Raw genomic sequence first — 23,343 nt, forward strand, 5'->3', positions numbered from 1 at the left:
TTGAATTGTTGTTAGCCGCCCTGAGCTGCCTAGGCGGGGAGGGCGGGATATAAATAAAAATTTAATATTATTATTATAACAGCAGTGCCTCGATGCTTGTAACCTCCGCCCTCTTGAGGACTTCAGTGTTGGTCACAAAGTCACTCCAGTGGATGTTGAGGATGGTGCGAAGGCAGCGCTGATGAAAGCGCTCAAGGAGTTGCAGGTGATGATGGTATAAAACCCACGATTCGGAGCCGTAGATAAGGGTTGTCATCACAACCACTTTGTAAACATTGATCTTTGTGCCTTTTTTCAGATGCTTGTTGCTCCACACTCTTTTGTGCAGTCGGCCAAATGCACGGTTTGCCTTTGCCAGCCTGTTGTCAATCTCCTTGTCGATCTTGGCATCTGAGGAGATGATGCACCCCAGGTAGATGAACTGCTGGACTGTCTTCAGAACTGATTCACCCACAGTGATGCAGGGAGGGTGATAATCTTCCTGGGGTGCAGGCTGGTGGAGAACTTCTGTCTTCTTCAGACTAACTTCTAGGCCGAATAGCTTGGCAGCCTCTGCAAAGCAGGACGTTATATGCTGCAGAGCTGATACCGAGTGGGAGACCGAGTGACAAAAAGAACATAATGGAGCATAAAATGCACAGGTTCCCCAAAATGCTTCCAGTCAGGAAGATGTTGTGCATTAGACATGCTCAAGAATGAATAGCCTGTTTGGGATCCATAGGCAAATCCCTACTTCTCCAATGTCAAGGAGAACAGAACTGCAAAAACAGTGAATGTACTCCTTTCATATATTGAGAGTTAGATATAACTTGACAGTTATACAGGTAGATTATCCAACTGGGTATGTACTCATTTGCAGCTGTGAGAACAGAAATCTAAAGTTGTTTGCCTTTAGCACCATCACATCTTTATCATCAATATTTTCTTATTGAATTGGAATAACTGTACTCCTAAACATTTCCCCCCCTTTTTGTTAGTTCATGTGGACATATAAAGGCAGAGCCTACAATGAAAGAAACTGAACACGCTTTGTTCTTGCCAGCTCTGGAGCTATTTTGCAGCATGGCAGATTTTTCACCTAATCACACTTGTACACATTGCACTTCATCTGATCCCTTCAACTTTAGACTTATTTGCATCACATTTCCCCTCAAGCAGGTTGAAATAGGATATCAATTGTGGACAACACAAGGGGAAAGGACTTCAGGTACAGAGCATGCTTTATCAGAGAGGATCATGCCCAGTACTTTTAGCTGCAACATCTAACAAGGTGACATTTTTGGTAGTTGCACTACCAAGGTCCTAGTCTCTTGGGCACTTCTACTTTAGACATGCAGGCAGCAGCATGGGCTTGGGAGGTGCCTCCTCCCTCTCCTGTGCCAGGGTCAAAGATGCCAGCACAGGGTTGAAGGTCTAGGATGTGCCTGCCTCATCAACCCTGCATTCTTCAAGGATAAATTGGCCTTAGGCCTGGGCAGCAGTTGTGCAGACAGGGAAGATAGTAATAGGGGGTAAAAACACACCCATCACTTCTCCCCTGGCACTGATGGCTGGGTGCAAGAGCGACACAGCAAGTGCCTTTGGCCAATTATGTCATCCCAATAGGAGTTGTTTGAGCAGTGACCTGGCTTTGCAGGCGTCTTCCTCCTGACCAATCCCGTAAGAGAAAGATGGGCCAATCAGAGGGCAGGGTGTGTCTGTGGGGCCTCTCTGCTTCTCTCTGGCAGAAACAGCCGCCGGAGTAAAGGGAGGAGTGGTGGAGGAAGGAAGCAGAGCATAGGAGCGTGGGGCTCTCGCCTCAGACAGACGCACGCCGCCTCTGTTTGTATACAGTGCGCTTTCCAGCCGGCACGGCGCTCTCTCGCTCCTCTCTCCCTTCATTGTTCTCTTCCCTGCAGCAGTGGCAGGAGCAGCCAGCCAAGAGGCTGTCACCGACCCACGATAGACGGAGAGGGAGAAAAGAGACACATACACACCTACCTAGCACATTCCCCGGAGCAGCCGCTTCTCTGCGAGCTATGACTGACTCGTGGCAGCACTTAGTCTGTGAGCTGCGTTCGGGTCTCCCAGGATATCCTGACTATTAGACAAGAAAAGGAACTCGTCGCAAACAGGGACGCGTCCCCTCTCCTGCTCTTTTTTGAAAAAGGACCTTTTTTTTGCACATTTTATTTTATTATTATTGTTACTATTAATGTGCTGAGCCGCCAGGTAAAAGGCTCGCTTCTGTTCCTCCATTTCCAACAAGGCTCAAAACTCCTAGTCTTCTCTCCACCTTCTTGGGATCGTCCCTTGGGAGACCAAAGGATCATGAGACGCTGGGTGGCCGCCTGGTTTCTGCTGTGTTTCAGCCTCGGAACCCCTCCACTGGCCAGAGGTGAGGGGACTCAGAGGGTTGGTGCAGGAGATCAAAGGGAACAGGATGCTCAATGGTGGGTGGCCTTGGTCGTCCGGGGAGGGGGCACCAGAAGAGTCACGGAAAGAGCAGTAGCCGGGGGAATTTCCCGATTTATTATTTTTTTTTTAAGTAATTGCAAAGTCGACAGAAAAAGTGGATTAATGCGGGCGATATTGGATGGAGGGAACCAGGCGAGGGAAGTGCGTGGCTGGATACCGTGAATAATCCAGAGCTGCTTGAACGTGGGTGTTTCTTGTATGCATTTATTTTCTTTAATCAGATTGTGTGTCATCCATCCGCAGACATGTTCAGCAAAATTTAGCAATGGACGCTTAATAAATGCAGGAAGGGCTTAAATGTAATGTAGACGAGTGGACTGGCAAGATTGAATAATAATATACTCATCATCAGAGAAAGCAGCTACTCTTTGCTTAGTCCCTCCCCATTTTTTAAAGGAAAAAAATTGACGGACAGTGACGGGGTGCTGAAGATCCAATAGAACACTGGTCAGTTTGCAAATGCAGCCGTGGTTTTTAGTAAGGAACGCTTCTGTTTCTCTCCCTCCTCCCTCTTGTCTCTAAATAGGACATTCTCCATCTAAAAGGTGCAGCGAAGGGGGGTGGGAGGGACTTCATAGTCTTCTTAATGTATGGAAGGCATGGAGGAAAGATTTAGATAAGATAGCGAGGGTTCCCATAGATGCGTTTGTTAATTCCATGTCTGTAACGCACAAGCAGATGGACGGAGACACAGATAAATACATCGGACATACACAGATTAGATAATTTAGGTGTGTCAGTCCTTTGCCCAGATAAGAGCAAGGACGTTCACAAAATCAGTTGATGTATAAAGGTTCGTTCTCTGCCTTTCCGAAAACGTTTCCCCTATGTGTTGCAAAAGTTGAGAGATTCGTCTTGCTTGAGAGGAAGGCGTCGTTAAAGAATTAAGCTTTCAGGCTGCAGGGGGAAGGGGCAATTGAGCAGTTGGAGAGAAAAGCAGCCCTGCTCTTCTGGAGACTGGCGGTTGTTAAGTTTGGTCCAGCTTTGAAACAACTGGCGGCATAGGGGGAGGCTGCCGCCGCCCGCCCCCTCTCCCGCCGCCGCCGCCGCCGCTGCTGCATACCGTTCGAGAGACTCGGCGAGAAGATAAAATGCCTCATCACTGTTCGGCTTCACAGATAGATCGATCTGCTGTCTGAGGAAAGATTTTATCTTTCCTTTCTCTCCCCCCCCCCACCCCCCTTTCAGTTTTCCCCTTGGAGATTCTCATCTTCCCCTTCATCTCCGCCATCGGAGAGTTTTCGCTGTCTGAGGAGAGCTCGGAAGGGGAGACCCCGTCTCTTCTCGTCGCAGCTTTTAGCCCAAAGGGCTTCCCTCTCCCTTCTCAAGCTCCTGTCTCTCCTGCTGGTGGGATTTTGTTGTTGTTTGTCTGTTTTCCGTCTGGCTCTCTTTCCAAAATGAGGAGCACCCCCTCCCCATATGTGAGATGTTTGATTGATTGATTTGCATGTCCTGTCGGGGAGAGAGATGGACTAGCGATGACTTCCGATGGAGGAGCGCCTCGTGGCAACGCCACCGCTTGATAAAAGCCTCATTTGGCGGCGCTGAAGCAAGCCCAGCTTTAGTCGAGCTAAGTAGTCCCGAAGGAGAGGGGGCGGCGACGGAAGCGCTTCTCTTCGCAGAGATTTCCTCCCCCTCGTAGTCCTCTCTCTCGCTTTGATCCTCTTCACACACAAGAGCTTAGGCGCCAGCGTGGGGCTGCTGAGCTGCGGAACAGCGACAAGCGCGCGTCGTGCCAGTGGACTGGAGACCGGCGGGCCACCCTGGACGCCTTTAACGGCCGCGCTGCTTTCCTCTCGCCTCCCTCCCTTCCCGTGGCGTCTCGGACTCGCCGTGAGTCCTGGACGCCCCTCCCCCCTACCGCCAAGGCCGTGAGCCGAGCCAGAGGCGCTGCCCCTGGAGCTTGGCCCCTGGCAGCAGCATGCGAGACTTCTCCTCCTCAAGCACCTGCTCCGCCACTGACAAGCCCCACGAGGCGCAAGGGCTGGCCCAAGGCATTTCGCCGCCCTGTTTGTTGCCGGCAGGTTCCAAGGCAGAGAGCCGCTGCCTCATCTGGGCAATAGCTGTGTGGGTCTTGGAGGCTCCTCCTCCACCCTCTGCACTCTGGTGGCGAGGTCTAAGGCAACAGCAGTGTGGATCTGGACAGCTCCTTCCCAGTGACCAGTGCTACGGTGGACATAAGTGGTAGCAGTGCAGAGTTGGAGGGCACCCCCCTCTCATCATCTGTGTCACCACCAGCAAGTCCAAAATTGGCAGACTCTAGAGGCAGAACCTCTTCCATACTTGTCACCACCACCTCTGTCCCAAGTGCCAGTGCAAACACTTTGCTCCGGAAGACAGCTTTGTGCTATCACCTTTGCTGTCTTCTTCAGCCTGTTGGCACTGGCACCAACATGTGTAATAGAGGAAGTGCCTCCCAAACCCACAACATTGCTGTCCAGGTTGAAGGTGGTGAGCTCCTGGACAACTTCTCTGGAACCTGCTGACTTGAATGTTGCCAGTGTCATCATCAATAGTAATGGGGATGATAGCCATTGTTTTAATATGATAGGAATGTTATTCAAAAAGTATGGAAATTTGGGAAGCTACAAATTCATTTGGGTTTGCTATTATTAATATTTACTGGCATTTTTCACATATGGTGTAATAAATAGGTTTTGTGCTTCTAAGCACAGAAATAATTACTACAAAGGCTTCATGTGGAAAAGGAGGCAGGTGGACTTGTGGAAATGCTTATTGCTGAATGTATTGCCTTTGTCTAAAAATGTTTTGGATCATGCATAAGAGCCCAAAGAGGTTCATTTATGCTAAAGATGCTTGTCAGGAAGCTTGATGGGAAATAACAGGGTGTTAGAATTATTTATGTAATTGCACAGACCATTGTATGTATGTATGCATATTGTTTCTATGCTACCTCTTCAGAGGCCTTCTCAAAGGAGCTTATAATTATAACTAGACTAGATTGTATCCCACTAGCTCCATTAAAAATATCCAAGGCACTCACAAAGGTAATTATAGTACATGTCAAGAGAATGATAAAAGTCAGATCTTATCTCCTATCTGACATGATAAGAGAAGTGGATATTACTTAAGTAATTCTCTTTGTTATGATAATGCATGTTCCCTAGAGTTATTCCATGTTCATGTACATTGAGTGCCCACAGTTAATAAATTCAGTGACGTTAAGAGAAGTTAATGGCACAGTATTTTATGTTGGTACTAAGAAACTGATATCATTTGGGGATTTAAGATACACCATTCTTTCCAACTGTTTGGCATGAGACTAGCATGGACAGCTGGTGATGGGTTAATCAGTCCCAGTTTTTGTGTAATTCCTTAGAGACAAAGAACTTGGCAGCCTACTCTAACAACAGACAGCATTTCCTCCCTTTTGTCCTCCTCACTCTTCTGTTGAAAAACTTCTCCATATAATTATTACAGTAATATGAAGGATAATAGAACTCAAACAACACTTTACTTCTGAACTTATAAATGTACCAAGAAACAAGATATTAATTAATAATGATAGGTCATTTCAGAGTTAATTGCCTTATTGGAAGGTGTATGTAACAACTCTTTAGTGCAGCATACATAATTCAAAGACTGTACCTGCATAACATTCCATTTTCATTTGTAGTGAATTTCCTTTAATTTATTCTTTTTTCTTTTATTTGAAAATAAAACTGAATTTTTAGTTCTACTAGAAATGTTGTCAGGACTTGAATTACTTTGGGGTGCTTTCCAAAGCCAGTAACCTTCATGCAGATATACTAAGCATGTGATAATTATGAAGTACCTGGAGTTTAAACTCTGGGTAAAAGGAATTATGGTGAGAGAATTAATAAAACAACAAGGAAAAATGAAATGATCATCTGCAAATTTACTCAGAAGTAAGGCTCACTGTTTTAAGGAGCCCAAGGAAGTGCAAACAGAATTTCCGTTTTTGTTTTTAAAAGTAGTCACTTTTCAAGCAAATTTTCACAGTTAATGATACTGAACTTAGACAGCTAGATATCTTACTTTGGCCTACATCCTACTGTGGTTCCAAGTCTTTCAACATGACTGTGGCAAGACATAACTTAGGCGAAATCAGTTCAAGCTCTCTTGCTAGCCAAGTACAATAAAGAAGATGTTTTGCTAAACATCTAACTTTGTTGTACAAAATATGGGTACTGGGTACTGATATTCCAATCTTCAACTCTGCTGGATAATTCAAATGTTTATTCATAATGGAGATTTTAAATAGTCATGGTCTTTATTTGGAAAGGCTGGAATATAGCATTAAAATAATTAAAATACAAAGAAACTTCTGCTTAGAATAGTTTATCCATCTGAAGCCTTGCTTACTGAAATGTCTATCAAGGGCAACAGTATCTGCTGAATCTTTTTATAAATATCTTGAGTTCAAATGATATTGCCAAACAGAACAAAAGTACTTTTAATTGTCAGTGATTGGGAGTAAATATTTGTTATACTTTTTCTTTTATTTCATAATGGCACACTTTACTCAAATGTTTGAAATCGTACATAAAGCCTGCTACTATAGTCAGAATGAGTGGCATGTTGCAGGTATTCAAAGAAATGTCAGAAGCAAATTATATATCATGATTGTTGAGATGTATCAAAAATGACCAACTGGAAATGTCAAAGGAATTTTAAACTTTCTATTTCAGAGAAACAGTGATGACAATCAATCATTTCTGCACAATAGGTGATAGAATATGCCTAAGAATAATTGTTCTTGCTGTTCTTTGCACTGCATTTAAATGTGTTTCTTGTGTCCTCAGGTACACCCATAGATACTGTAAACACCCTATTGCAGCCTATTAAATAACCCTAGTTCTATATGTGAAGGCACTCATTTATGGACAAATGCATGGGTTTGTTCTAAATATTGAGATATTGACAATAGTCAAATAAAACCTAAATAGTCTCTAATGTGCTATCAACCAAAGATGGTATTACCCATGAAGTTCATAATGAAGATGGGATCTTAGATACAGCAGTAGCTTCCACTAGGGGAAGGGATTTCCATCAGCAAAGCATGGCGTTCTCTAGGCTGGAACTGAAATTGAGTCATGGGATTATACCAAGTTCCCATCATTAATTTTGTTTATCTTTTTAGGAAAAAAGAAAGAAATGCCCACATTAGCCCTTCCTGGCAATTAACCCCCTCTGCCTATATGTAATGGCTGGAAATGTCTGTTTTAATGTATCTGAAGAAGTGTGCATGCAGACTATACCCAGAATTAATCTTTGTCATTCTTAAAGGTGCCACTGAACTCAAACTTTGTTCTGGTGCTTCAGTCAGACCAACATGACTACCCACCTGAATCTATCCACATAAGTGAAGACAGACATATTATGATTCAGATTGCAAAGTAGGTGGTTTACATTAAATCTTATGCAAAGTAATGCCCCTCTAAATCCACTGGTGTAACTCTGCATATTTTTGCACTGCTAATGCAAAATGTTGCATTGGATCTAGCGAAGGATTTTTGTGGACAGAAGGGTTAGACACTTTTCACCAATTTCTTACTCCTTCATATCTTCAGCACTTCCCTCATGCTGTCCCAGTGGTGAAATCTATTCCACAGGAGTGCCATTGGGGGCATTTTGGGCTGCAGTGAAAACTAGAGGTGGAAAAACTTTGTTCACAGAAATCCCTTCTACCAGTAGAAATTACTGCTGGATCCAAGCCCCATTCTAATTCATGAACTCCGTGAGTGATACTTTGCTTCATTAGTTCATGTTTCTTCTCCCCAACAGAAGCCCATTACACCAAATTATTTTAAAACATGAAGGTTGATCTATACATATATGTGTGTAAAGGCTAATTTATCATGATCCCATAGGGTTGTCAAGGGCAGGTGATTGAGCAGAGGTGGTTTGTTTTTGCTTGCAAAGTTTTCATTGCTGGTCTCCTATCCAAGTTCTGACATTGCTTAGTTTCTGAGCTCTGATGAGATTGGCCTATACCAGGGGTGGCCAAACTTGCTTAACATAAGAGCCACATTGAATAAACATCAGATGTTTGAGAGCCACAATACATGAACAAATATTACACACATCTTTATTAAAACTCTTAATACTTCCTTTGCATAGAAAGATAAAATACACATGTATGCATGTTATGTGTATGTATGCTATATATACAACCATGCTAGGAGGAGACTTTTTAAAAAAACTGAGAATAACAATCCCCAAAAGGACTAGCATATGGAAAGATTAGGGAATTGTTTTTTGACACCAGAGGGAGAAGGAAACACACATGTACCTTATAAATCACTGACCACTATTTGCATCATTATGCATCTCTCTTTGCCTTGAGACCAACGTTAGTAAATACAGCTTCTACAAGACCTATGAAATTAAAGGGGAACTCTCTTTAATTCCATCACTCCTTCCATTGGCTCCCTCAGCAGTTGTGCTTTCTTTTGCTGTTCTAGATTTCCAGGCAACCTCTGTGGTGAAGAAGAATTTGCAAGTCTGCCTCCCCCCCCTCCTTCCCTGCTTCACACACAGTAGAAACAGTTGCTTACCTATGGGTCAGCACTCAGAGGCTGACTGAGGTCCCAATGCTAAGCACACTTACTTGAGAATAAGCCTCCTTGACTTCCAGGAGCCACACAATATGTGTGAAAGAGGCACATGTGACTATACTATACCATTATCTATCTATCTATCTATCTATCTATCTATCTATCTATCTATCTATCTATCTATCTATCTATCTATCTATCTATCTGTCTGTCTGTCTGTCTGTCTGTCTGTCTGTCTGTCTGTCTGTCTGTCTGTCTGTCTGTCTGTCTGTCTGTCTGTCTGTCTGTCTGTCTGTCTGTCTGTCTATCTATCTAGTCATGAATGACCTAGTAAGTTCAATGGGCCTGACTCCATAGTTAGTGAGCTAAGTATTACAATGTTTAGAAATGTTTCAGATATATTTTTTATTATGGGAGTCTGCTATTCAAATCGAAGAGAAGAGTTTTTAAAAATCACTTGGAAACATGTAAAGGCTGTGGTGTGCCAATGTAGTCATTTTAATCCTACTTTGACGGCTGTTGAAAAGATAAATAAGGCAAGGATCAAAGTACATACAAAAAGAAATATCTCATATTTTAATTGAGTGTACATTTTTAAAAAAAAAAACCTTATTTTTCAACTATGAATGAGGAATTCAGAACTGGGCTGTCATGATTTCATGTTTTCTAAAGTTATCATCCATAGTGAAAACCTACATTTTAATGGTGAGAAGTTCTCTCAAGTTCTGTTTCTCACAGTAGTATAAGTATTGCATACACACTTGTAAGACTAAGAAAATAAGACTTTCATACACCTGGGAGTCATTAAATGAAATATTAGATTAAGTGAAGTCTGGGCACTATGCAGAAAACAACTTTTGGCTCATTCTAGGCAAGTTTGAGGCTTGGCTCTATTAGTTGGAGACTGGTGGTTGGAGGTTGAGTAGTCTGAATAGCAAAGCTGTTTATTTTTCAGTTAAAAATGCTTGCTTGGGAATTAGAGGAAACAGAATATTAAAGAGTCAAATAATTGAACTTTTAAAAATAAGATAAGGGCTAGTTTGGCATCATTAAAATGGCAGATGAATCAGATTAATGGAAAATTTGTCATAATGTCGTATATTTACAACTATGAGGCACTCCAAAGGGATCTGTTGAGGCTGGGTGAGTGGCAGATGAGGTTCAATGTGGACAAGTGCAAAGTAATGCACATTGGGGCCAAAAATCCCAGCTACAAATACAAGTTGATGGGGTGTGAACTGGCAGAGACTGACCAAAAAAGAGATCTTGGGGTCAATGTAGATAACTCACTGAAAATGTCAAGACACTGTGTGATTGCAATAAAAAGGCCAATGCCATGCTGGGAATTATTAAGAAGGGAATTGAAAACAAATCAGCCAGTATCATAATGCCCCTGTATAAATTGATGGCGTGGTCTCATTTGGAGTACTGTGTACAATTCTGGTCACCACACCTCAAAAAGAATATTATAGCATTGGAAAAAGTCCAGAAAAGGGCAACTAGAATGATTAAAGGTTTGGAATACTTTCCCTATGAAGAAAGGTTACAACGCTTAGGGCTTTTTAGCTTGGAGAAACGTCGACTGTGGGGTGACATGTCAGAGGTTTACAAGATTATGCACGGGATAGAGAAAGAAGTACTTTTCTCCCTTTTTCACAATACAAGAACTCGTGGGCATTCAATGAAATTGCTGAGCAGTTGGGTTAGAATGGATAAAAGGAAGTACTTCATCCAAAGGGTGATTAACATGTGGAATTCACTGCCACAGGATGTGGTGGCAGCTACAAGCATAGTCAGCTTCAAGAGGGGTTTGGATAAAAATATGGAGCAGAGGTCCATCAGTGGCTATTAGCCACAGTATATTATTGTAACTGTCTGGTGCAGTGATGCTCTGAATTCTTGGTGCTTGGAGGGGTGGCAAAGTGGAAGGGCTTCTAGCCCCACTTGTGAACCTCCTTTTTTTTGGCCACTGTGTGACACAGAGTGTTGGACTGAATGGGCTATTGGCCTGATCCAACATGACTTCTCTTATGTTCTCATGTATTTACAGTCTGTTTCATAATGAAAGGCAATATAATTATTTTATTATATGGCTTTTCATTGTATTATTTTATTATATGGTTTTTAATGTACTGGTATCAGATCAGTAACATCCCAAAATACATCAAATGAGAACTGTTTTTTTTATTCTGAAGATGAAAAAAAGTTACTTTAGATCTTAGCAGGATAATGGAAGATTCGTAGGGTATGGAGTCCTCCAATGTAGATTTACTACAAGCACCTCTGTTTGCTCATGTTTATATTACTTCAGCACACATGGGCTAGGCATCTCATACATCATTATAGTGGGAATGAGCAGAATTCCCATGATAGTGGGAAATAAGGGACAGGCTGCACGTCAGTGGCAGAACATGCAGTTGCATTAAGTGCCAATTTCCACTTTCAATATATCAAAATAAAAGGAGCTTGAGTAGTATTGCTGAGAAAGAACTCTGACTCCCAGCCAAAGAGTTGCCAGCCTCCAGATGGGGCCTGGAGATCTCTTGCTTTTACAAGTGATCTCCAGCTGGTAGAGATCAGCTTCCCTGAAGAAAATGGCTGTTTTGAAGGGTGGACTCTATGGCATTGTTCCATGCTGAGACCCCATCCTCTGCCAGATCTCCAGGTATTTTCTGACACAGTCTCGGCAAACCTAAGGACAACATATGTGAGTTCACCATGGACACTTACAGTCATATTGCAACGGTGAGTTCCTTGTGAGAATTCTACATGAAAACACCATGGGGGGTAATCCTGATTGGTAGCACAATGCAGGGAAAACTTCCCCCTGCAGGGGTGGGATTCTAGCAGAAGCTGTTTTGCATATTAGGCCACACACCCCTGATGTAGCTAATCCTTTAAGAGCTTACAAAAAAAGAGCCTTATAAGTTCTTGGAGGATTGGCTACATTAGGGGGTGTGGCCTAATATGCAAGTTCCTGCTAGAATTCCACCTGTGTCCCCCTGCACCATTTTTATAAGTTGAAATCACGTAGGGGTGTTATTTGCCCCATTGGGGGTGCTCCATATGCACTGAATGGGGCATATATCCCCCTCAGTGTCATCTTGGCTCAAAAAATGGTATGGGGAAGAGCCAGGAACCTCCTTCCCTACTTGCTGTGATCCCAATCTGAATTCGGCCCCTGTGGTGCTTTGAAATGGAGTTTCCACAATGAACTCACTGCTGCAATATGGCTGTAAATCTCAATGGAGGACCTGTGCATATTTAAACATGTAGTTTGACCTTCAGATTCTAGAGAATAACTACCAGTCTGAGCAGACAGTATTATGCCAAATGGAACAATGGTCTGCTTCAGTCCCATATGATTATGGAGAATACAGTAGCAGGGAAAATAACTGCTGTTGCCAGGAGATTCTGACAGCTTTGTGTGATTCCTTTAACAACACAGCTGTAGCAAGTACTGATGGATATAATTCAGAATATTGTGTTACTAATCAAATTAACATATGGAAATTGACAGTAGTTTTTTGAACATGTGTTTTTCCATACTGAAACTTTAAAATCTTTGATACGTATTATTATTATTCAGCCTCATTAAATAATAACAGTTCTGTTTAATGAATGTATCTGACTTATCAATGTCAGGCATATCATTCTATTAAGTCTCTCTAGCAAGTGCTTTGCTCATATTTGTACTTTGTAGGATCGTGGAATGGTTCTGATACTAACACATACTTTAGTTTTCCAACTGATTTTTTCTTTCTTTTCTTTAATTGCCAAGAAAACAAATTTATTAGTCAGAATATATTTAAATTATGCAATGAAATGATGCTTCCCCCACCCTTCTCTTTCCAACCCTCTATGCTGCATTAGAAATGCTTCCATTGGTAGACTGGAAAAGTGAGATGACCTATCCCAATTTAGTTTTGTGTGTTTCTTTCTTTAAAGTAACAGCTTTCAGCTGTTATTTCTTTAGCTGTCTGTTCTATGACTCATGTTTTGACTCAAATGCTATTATACAGAATGATGTCCTGTTTATGTGTTTATTTGAGCTAAATGGACAACTGCCTTCATTAAAAAACAAAACAAAACAAAAACTTCTCAACTGTTTGCTGTCTAAAATGTGTGGCTGCTCTCAGTAAATGCCTTGATTTAGTTGTTTCTACAATACTACCAATTCCCAGTTCAAAAAACTGTGTTGTATATGCATAACACACAGAACCTTGCTGGGCTTTTTTTTTTTAGGAGGAGAGTGCCAGTACTTATATATAAGATTGCAGTGATTTCTACCAGTCCCCTTCAGTACTTGAGAGCCCCCCACCAAGGTACTGGTACTCAGTACTGGTGAGTACCACCAAACACACAAAAGTTGTAGAATTTGGGACCTTATACATCCAGCAGTTATTATATATTCAACAGTTGTGCTGTTGTTGATACTTTGTTGATTATTGATGGAATAAACAAAGATCTCAATAGCAAATTCAATAAAAAGATACCAAATTTTATCTTTCCTATGCTAGGACATCCACTCTCCCAAACCCGTTATTGAATAACATCCACTTTCCAAGTTAATGTAACTGATTTATCTGATTTTAAATGGGGGAGAGAAACAACAAGTTGAAGAAGAAGGGAGAAAGGAGTTTGATATTCTGGAAACATTCTAAACTGTGTTTTATTTCTCTGAATTATGTCTTCCGTGGCACATACTTCATTATTTGATGGAAAAACAGAACATATCCAAATGGTTCTAAATTATAGACAACCAGAAACTTTGTCCAGTTTGCTTTTCAGCTAATGATACACTGGCAAGCCAGAGTACAAGACTTTTTGGCAGTTTCTATAATGGAAGAATGTAATTCAGGATAACGGGATTTGAAAGAGTATTTTAACATTAAAAAATCTAAATTGATTCTATCAAATACATCTTCTTAAAAAGATTCAATGGTCAGGCAATTTCATGTATAAATTTAGAGTGGATTGTGAACTACTACTTCTCCAGCATTTGTTATGTTGAAAACACTTATATCAAACGGTTTTGAAACAGAGTGAATGTGAATTTTCCACTGAAACCCCCTAAAAGATGATGAAGTGAAAATAAAGTAATTAAACTTTTTAGGTGGTGTCAGGAGAAAAGATAAAACTTTTAAGAAAGTCTAGCATTCTTGGAGGTTGAAAGGAAGAAGTACATCAGGCCAGACTTCTGTGACAAATAGTAATAACTGTTTTTGTTGATCTTTTGCTGTTTCGAGCAATCGACATGTCTGAGACTGGTGCAAATCAACACAAGTAGGATGTATCATTGATACCATTTATTTGACAGAGTTAGATTTCCAGCCCATTGCTTCCACCAGATTTGTTTTCAAGTAATAGAAAAAAATAGAATAGTAATCAGGAAGGTTTGTAAGGGAACAGGTAGTTCTTCAGGTATGCTGGTCCCAAGCAGTATGGGGCTTTTAAGGATCAATACCAGCACCTTGAATTGGGAACAGATTGGGAGCTAGTGTAAATGAGCCAAAACTGGTGTGATATGGTCCCTATGACCCACTCCAATCAGCATTCTGGCCACCACATTCTGCACCAATTGAAGTTTTCTGAACACTTTTCCAGGTCAGCCCCATGTAGAGTGCTTTGCAAAAAGCAGTAGTGACTGACTGACTGACTCAGTTCAAGCACTGGTGTTTTTTGGTTTTGGTTTTGCTTGGTAAAATTCATTTGTATTAATTGGTGCTTGCATTAGCACTCAATGTGTACAATCACAGCATTCCAAAAAAAGAAAAAAAAAGCTATGATTGCTCAAATCATGGCAGCCCAATAGCAAAATTGGTTCTTGCCTTTTGTAGAAGCTGTTGTTTGGTACTGCCCCATTTTCAAAAGGGAAGGCACCTGTCGATTTGGCAGGATGAATGGCCTTCTGTCAATCACTTGTGGTACTAGCTGATTTAAAATCTGCATGCCCCCTTTTGCACCATCCTCTGCCAGCGGAGTTGCCTTGCCTGCTAGTAAGTTGGGGCTGAGCAAGAATTTACAAAGAGAGAGTTCTTTATTCTTCATTATGGTATGTAAAGAGCAGGCTTTAAATAGATTTGGTCAAGATAGCATAATAAGACCCTAAATAAGGTGGCAAGTTTAATGTGGGCTATTTAAAAATATCAACTAGATTGACAAGCATCCTGAAATATCTCAGGATAGGAAAGGTAACCAAACCAGACACTTCAGTCTGGGCATTCAACTCTTTTGGTGCTAGACGTCAGTGCTTGAACCCTCATACTAGCATACAGTAAAGATTTTAATAGACAGCATCTCTCAGCATAGTTTGGAGTACAGACACTGATAAGTGAAGAGCAGCTTTGTTCCTTCTCTGTACTTGGAGAGAGGGTGGGGTTGTTCAAATGCTGGCAAATCCATTGGGTTGCTCACACTGAGGGGTGATAAAGAGTTCACTAGAAGCAATTCAGCTGTAAAAATTAACAAAGTCTCTTAATTTAATCCAACTCTAGTGCCAGAACCTTCCTTTGGAGGCTGGTGGATCACTGGTTCATATATGACTCACCACATATGAACTGAATGACTGGTTACTAGATTACAGCAGACCACATATTCTCAAGGCGTGGGTGGGTGGGTGGGTGTGGAGCACTGGTAAAAGGAAGGCAGATCTCAGTGTCACTTTCCTTCTACTGTAAGTTTATCTAGAGGTTTTTCTGTGTCAGTCTAGTACAATAATTTGAGAAATGGTGAATTCACACTGAGCTAAGGGAGCATTTCATACTTCTTTATCAGTTCAGAGGAAATCCTTGTGAAATATGCAAGGTAAAAGCAACACAGTTTATTGCAATTACCTGGTACATCTTACTCTCTCTACCAGCATGAAAAAAATAAAGAAAGATGCTTGCCAAGGATGTTATGTCTCAAAAGGCTGTTTTCAAACACAATGAATTCCCACTATTCCTTGTGGATTGATACTGTCATGTGTAATCCCATGCTTACTGCTAAACTCTTTGTACCAGTTTATACCTTTAGAAAAAAAGAATGAAATGAATTATTTTTAACAAGTGCCTGGTAGAAAAGAAAAAAAAAGCTCACAGTTTTGTTTTGCATCAGAATGTTTTACAGAGGTTTCTGTAGCAAACATTTATAGCATTTCTTGTGGCAAACCTGAAAAAAACTAATGCAAAAAGATGCTACAGTAATCAGTTCAAATGGGCTGGAGATGGAGGTGTGGAGATAACAATGTTCCCAAGAAAGGAAACAATTAGATTAAATAGCCAATCCAAAATGCATATGTAAAACGATTGATTTGCTGTCATCACTCACCTAGCAAGTCTTGGCAAAACACATAAAAGTGACTTTAAAATCTTTTCTGGCAAGGAAGTTGTCAAGGTTGTAGTCAAGGTTGGCATTATTTTCAGTTTATTTTGACCTCTTATCTTTCTGGCGTTAATGCTTGTGCTTATTCCTTACTTTTCATTTGTTTTATGTATGAAATAGAAACACTCTTTATGTCTTGACTTAAGTGACTCACATTATAACTTCCATCACCCCCGCAAATGAAGCAAAAGCTTTCAAATAGTTTTCAAAATGATTAGCACTGTAGTGCCTAATGGAGAAGCACTAAGACCAGCTGCAATGGGAATACAATTAGAATGGGAAGCCTTGCAAAAAGCCTCTTGCTGTGACAAGCTTAAAAACTAGTTTGTGGGCAATGACAGTTTAAAATGGAAAGCAAGCAGTTGCTTTTTTTTCCCCTTGCTTTCGCTCATAATTTTATACACTTTTAATAGCCTAGTGACTTCCATTTGACTTAGAATTGCCAGGTCTGGGTTGGGAAATACACAGAGACTTTGGGGGTGAATCCGGGAGAGGGCAAAGTTTGGGGAGGGCAGGAGCTTCAGCATGGTACAATGTCATAGAGTCCACCCTTCAAAGCAGCCATTTTTGCCAGGAGAGCTGATCTCTACCAGCTGGAGATCAGTTGTAAAAGTGGGAAATGTCCAGGCCCCTCCTGGAGGCTGGCAACCCTAATTTTGATTCCTGTAATTTCAAGATTTCAATTTGCTTTCTAAAATCCAGAGTATTAATCAACAGGATGAGTTGCCATTAAAAGTTAGCTGAGTACATTTCAACTTTTTAGTGAAAATGATAAGCACATTTTCAAAAGATAACACCATCATATTTGAACCAATAAAGCTGCTTTTGCCTGCCCCCATTTAGTTCAGAACTGTTTCACCTGACTGGCAGCCATATATGTGCCCAGTTGTGCATGTGGTTAAAGGAATACTGTGCAGTCATTGAGGTGTGGGATCTAGTTCTGCCTCAAACATTTAGAAAGACATAATCAGCTATCACATGGAAAATGACAGAGATTCCTTCCTTCCTTCCTTCCTTCCTTCCTTCCTTCCTTCCTTCCTTCCTTCCTTCCTTCCTTCCTTCCTTCCTTCCTTCCTTCCTTCCTTCCTTCCGCATGAGAAGGCAAGATTAGATTTAACAGGGAAAGGATTCATTGTTTATTTTGCGCTCTCTCTTTCTCTGTCTTTCTCTCTCTTAAAAAAGCTGGTAGAGATCAGCTCTCCTGGAGAGGGCAGCTGCTGGGGAACCCTATTCCCTCTCCCGGTGGAATTGAAAATGGAATTTGTTATACTCCCACAAGTCCCGTTTCAGGTTTTGGTAGCATTTCCAAGCACGGCTTTTTTAAGAGAAAGAGAGAGCGCAAAATGAACAATGAATCCTTTCCCTGTTAAATCTAATCTTGCCTTCTCATGCAGAAGTGGGCACCGCATACCTCCACCACCCTGATGGATGAAGCACCAGCACGCCCTGAGGTCATCCTGTCGAGGCCAGTGCGAGGGGGCAAGGGCAGTGGAAACCCCGGTGAGAGAGGGGACGACTGTCCCATGGGGGACGAGGATGAACGGGGTGTACCTAGACCTGATAACGACTGTCCCGTTGGATCTGAGTTGGAGGAGGAAAATGGGAGTCCCTCTAAAGAGACGGACATCCTAAAGACTGTAAGGGGAGAGATGACTACCATGGCAAGAGAACTACGGGACGAAATACAAGCGAACACCACCTACATGGCGCGAGAGATGCAGAGGCAGATCAATCGGCTACTGCTGCGCGACTTTGGGAGAGCTCCACCGGCCCCGCCCGCAGCGCTGGCACCACCGGTACCACCACCAGCACCTCAAGTGCCCCCGGTGGTAGCGGCCTAACCAGGGGCCCTGGCACCACCACCGGGACCCCCAGCCCCTCAAGACTACGGAAGGGGCCGAGAATTGGATGCCACCTTTGATGGCGACCCAGAGGAAGTGGAGTACTTCACCATTCAAGCCAATAGCTACATGCATTATTGGGGGAACACGTTCCCTGATGACTTTAGCCGAGTGGACTACCTTGGGGGGCAGTGAGGGGTTGGTACGTGAGTCTGTATGAGACGAGGGAGCCTGAGCTTGACACAGTGGCTGGGTTCCTGCAGGTGCTGTTAACTCAATACGAAGATCCCCTCCAAGAGACCCAAGCCATCACAGCCTTACGTGACATGCAGCAAGGGGCGAAGTCAGTAAGCGAGTACACGGCCGACTTCAGAGCACATTCAGCTAAAGTTCAAAGTTGGAGCGAGATGATAAAGATTGAAGCATACCAGAGAGGGCTGAATGCAAGCCTACTAGACCGAGCCCTGCAGTAAGCCTGCGCCACTACACTCATGGGCTGGGTACAACTGGCTGGCGAGGTAGAAACCAATATGAAGCGGGTGGCCCTCCAATGCCAACTGCAGCAAGGGGGAAAGGGGGGGGACGTGAGGCTCGGTTGGGGGCCAAGACCGATGGGAAGAAAGGAGCAACCCAGGGAGGAACCTCCAAAACTCCCCCTGTACGCAAATGCTTCCGATGTGGGGACCCAAACCACTTGGCGGCCAATTGCCCCAAGAAACCTCAAGCCCCCCCCCCCGACTCTGAAGCCGACCGCGGCGGGACCAAGAAGACTTCGACCAAGGCCAAGGAATCAGTCCGAGGGAGCACCGCAACATCGATGGTGCTTGATGAGGATATTATAATTCTGGATGACTTAAGTGAGGAGTCGTGGGGAACAGAGCCAGTGGAAAACGACAACGACCTGCACTGAGAGGTGCTGGGAGGCAGGTCGTGGATCTAATGGCACAGTTGCAGGTGAGAATAACTGGATCTTTGTTTTTTGTGCCATTGACATTGCTAAACCGAAAGCTTAAACGCTTTATCCATGCCTGAGCTCTAATTGACTCAGGGTGCACACGGGAAATTATCACCCCAAAGTTAGTGGATGCCTTGGGGTTAGCCCAGAAACCCCTACCCCACCCAATCCAATTCAAACAGATGGACGGGTCAGTAATGAGGGGAGAACCCTGCTTGGAGGAGACCCAGGGAGTACCGGTGGGGATAGAGGAGCACTGGGACGTAGAGATATTCATAATCGCCCCCTCCTCCTCCTTCAACATAGTGTTGGGAGTCGGATGGTTAGCCAAGCACCAACTGGGCATACAATGGGGGGACCAAACAATAGACTTTACCGATTAAAGGTGCAAACACCACCGCTGGTTAGGGGCTTGGGGGCCTAACCCTCCCCCCCCGAAATGAAAAAATGTGCGTGTCGGTGGAAGAGGTCCAGTCTATCCCCCGAGAGTATAGAGACTTGCATAGAGTATTCAGCGAGGAGGAGACGAACGAGCTCCCTCCCCACCGAAGCACCGATTGCGCCATTGAACTAATCCCTGGGCAGGAGCTGCCCAAAGCCAAACTATACTCCATGGGGTGGGTTGAGAAGGCAGAACTAAGGAAGTTCATAGACAATAACCTCAAAAGAGGCTTTATCAGGCTGGCTACTGCCCCGCATGCAGCGCCGGTACTCTTCCAGAAGAAGAAAGACGGGAGCCTTAGACTTTGCACAGATTTTTGCAGGATAAATGGGATTTCAATGTCCAACGTTTATCCCATCCCCTGATCCGAGATCTACTGAGTATGGTGTCTGAGGGATCCATTTTCACGAAACTGGATCTGAGGGATGCATACTTTAGAGTGCGGATCAAAGAGGGGGACAAGTGGAAAACTGCATTCAACACTCCAGTGGGGCAATTCGAGTACCTCATGATGCCTTTCGGGTTACAGGGCGCTCCGGGAGTGTTTATGAACTTTATTAATGAAGTCTTGAGAGAGTATCTGTACAAGGGAGTGGTGGTGTACCTGGATGACATCATTATCTATTCAAAGGACATAGCCTCCCATGTACAATTAGTGAGGAAGGTGCTCACTACCCTATACGAGCACAAACTGTATTCAAAATTATCCAAGTGTGAGTTCCAACAGACTGAGCTTGACTATCTGGGATTCAGAGTGTCCAGGAAAGGACTCGCTATGGATCCCGCCAAAATACAGACAGTATTGGATTGGGCACCTCTGAGGACACGTAGACAGCTACAATCTTTCCTCGGGTTTGCAAATTTTTACAGAAATTTCATTCAAGGGTTCGCCCAAGTAATGTTACCTTTGACAGATTTGCTTAAGACTAGAGGGAAGGGGCCCGAGGCGAAAAAACCAGGGGTGAAACTGATATGGACCCCTGCCTGCCAAAAGGCGTTTGAAAAACTTAAGCGGTTGTTCACAAGCGAACCAGTGCTGGCCCATCCCGATGAGCTTAAGCCCTTCGTGGTTCAATGCGATGCCTCTGATGTAGCTGTGGGAGCCATATTGATGCAGAAAGACTCAGAGGGGAGATTACAACCATGTGCCTACATTTCTAAGAAATTCTTCCAAGAGCAGTGGAATTGGTCGGTGTGGGACAAAGAGGCGTTCGCAGTAACGTTCGCTTTAAAAACATGGAGGTCCTGGCTAGAGGGGGCGAGAGTACCATTTGAGATCTGGACCGATCATAAGAACCTAGAGGCTCTAACTGGCCGCAGGAAACTAACTGAAAAACAAATTCGGTGGGTGGGATTCTTTGCGAAGTTCAACCACTCTGAGACACATACCCAGGTTGAAAAACTTCTTAACTGACTCACTATCTAGACTGCCCCAACATGAGAGTCAGAGGGAGGAGGTGGTGGACTCCATCATTCCCCCCAGCACAATAGCGGGTGCAGTGACCACCCGGTCGGGGAAGAAACGGGGAGCACCAGAACCATGGGGGGGGCAATAGATTGATCGAGGAGACAGAACACGAAGGCGAAGAAAGACCTGAAGGACTGATTAAAGGGGCAGCGGCATTTTGGTATCACGACGGGAAATTGTATGTGCCAAAAACACTGAGGCAAGAGGTTTTACAACACTGCCATTGTAATAAACTGTCAGGTCACTTTGGATACATGAAGACGTTACACCTAGTCAATAGACAATTCTGGTGGCCTCAAATGAAAAAAGACATTTCAGAATTTGTGACTGTCAAGTCTGATGTTTCAATAACGAGACTCTCTTGATAAGAAGTTTCTATTTTATTGTAACATGTTGCAGAACTATAGACGAAAGATTGCGAGACTGGCGAGCATACACAAAGGGCAAACTTTTAAGGTACAAATCAAAAGCATTCCTGAGGGGGGGGCACACTATGCAGGGCACATTCACACATCGTTGTTACTTTTATCGTTCTCAGGCCTTGGTTGGCCTTGGGCGCTTCCTTAGCGCTCGTTATCTCTGAGAAGGCTTCACAATCTTATTCCCATGTTCTCGTTACCAAGCTGTGCTACATAACAAAGGGAAGGAGGGGGGAAGGAGAGGTTGAGCTAGCAGCATATGAATACAGTATGGCTTTTTATCCATAGCTCAACCAAAGCAACTCCCTTCAAAATTGTCAATGGCTATGAGGGAAAACCGTTCCCACTGCTGCCCAGCGGTAGTGGGGACAAGCCCCCCACCTCCTGTCAGCAATGGTGGGAAACGCTAGGGAAAGGGTGGTCCATAATTCAAGAAAACCTGGAAATGGCCAAATGGGATTACAAAGCGCATTATGACAAAAATATGCCCCGGAATGGGATTTTAATGTAGGAGAAACTGTATTCCTGTCTACAAAGAACTTGCCTTTGCCCCAGACTTTCAGGAAGCTCGCATACAAATACTTGGGGCCATTCAAAATAAAGAGGGTGATAAATAAAGTGACAGTGGAGTTGGAATTGCCAAAACTGTTTAGTAAAATCCATCCTGTTTTCCATTGCAGCCTTCTTCGGCGAGATCCGGGGGCTACGAGCTGGCACCCTCGCCTGCCGGAGCCCAAACCTATTCAAGTGAAGGGTCAGAGTCACCATGAGGTGCAGGAGATATTGGATGCGAGTGAAAAAATGGGGGTACTCTACTTCCTAGTACGCTGGAAGTATTTTCCTCCCAGTTGTGATGAATGGGTGAAAGCATCCAAACTCCAGGCCCCCCTCCTCCTTAAAATATTTTACCTGCTGCACCCAGACAAACCCTGAGCAAGAGCTTAAGGGGGGGGCAGTATGTCAAGCATTGTGAATTTTCTATTTGTTATAATTGTCAGATCATAGAATTGTTACTAACCATGTATTATATTCAGGCACATCAAAGTAGCAACCCCCTTCCATTGCTTCTTTTGCTTTTACTAACAAATGCAGGAATGTCCTCTTTGAAGATAAGACCTCCTGGGACTCATTCCCAGGCCCAGCAAGGCCTGGACCCAGGATGCGCCAACCGCAATAGAGATAAGGAAGTTAGAGTGTGAATTTCACACGTGAATGTAGAATTGTTTATAGAACCTCTGATGTGCCATTTTAAAGCTTGTATTCTGTTGTTACTAAGTATCAGTTCCAATACCTAGCTCAACTAAGCCACATGGATTATCAATAAACTAAACTTTGTTTCAAAACCCAAGGACTGGTTATTTTGAAATCTCATGCTTGACAAGTTGCAAGTAAATTTGTTCTGACTACCCTTATGCATCAATTGTTATTTTTAAGGCACTTTATCAAATGATTAGTTAAGGTCTGTATATCATATACAGCCAGGTAAATAAAGAGGAAGTCCCATTTTGTGAACTTTTACAGAATAGTTTTTTACCCATGAAAATGATGATTGCTGTAATAGACAACAATTCCCATGTTGTAATTATTATTATTTTGTAAAATGTTTAATATTGCTCAAGGGTTAAACAGTTATTGTTTGGACAAAGATCTCCAGAAAAGTAGTTTCAGAGAGTAACTGTGTTGGTCTGCAGTAGAAGAGTTAGATTTGAGTCCAGTTGTACTTTAGAGGCCTTTTAGAAGAAGAAGAAAATTAGAAGATATTGGATTTATATCTCGCCCTTCACTCTGAATCTTAGAGTTCCAGAACAGTTTACAATCTCTTTTAACTTCCTCTCCACAACAAACACCCTGTGA

At 43.0% G+C, this 23,343-nt stretch overlaps 1 protein-coding gene across 1 annotated transcript in view; it reads left to right on the forward strand.

Moving 5' to 3' along the window:
• The first annotated feature begins 2,196 nt into the window (after window positions 1-2,196).
• Window positions 2,197-23,343, forward strand: part of EDIL3 (EGF like repeats and discoidin domains 3) — a 439,981-nt gene continuing 418,834 nt past the window's right edge. The window contains exon 1 of the mRNA XM_060235733.1: window positions 2,197-2,377. Within this exon, the coding sequence (XP_060091716.1) occupies window positions 2,311-2,377 (67 nt within the window). The 5' untranslated portion in view covers window positions 2,197-2,310. The remainder of the gene's footprint in view (window positions 2,378-23,343) is intronic.

Source organism: Heteronotia binoei, chromosome 4 (assembly GCF_032191835.1).
Source record: "Heteronotia binoei isolate CCM8104 ecotype False Entrance Well chromosome 4, APGP_CSIRO_Hbin_v1, whole genome shotgun sequence".
Lineage (NCBI taxonomy): Eukaryota > Metazoa > Chordata > Lepidosauria > Squamata > Gekkonidae > Heteronotia > Heteronotia binoei.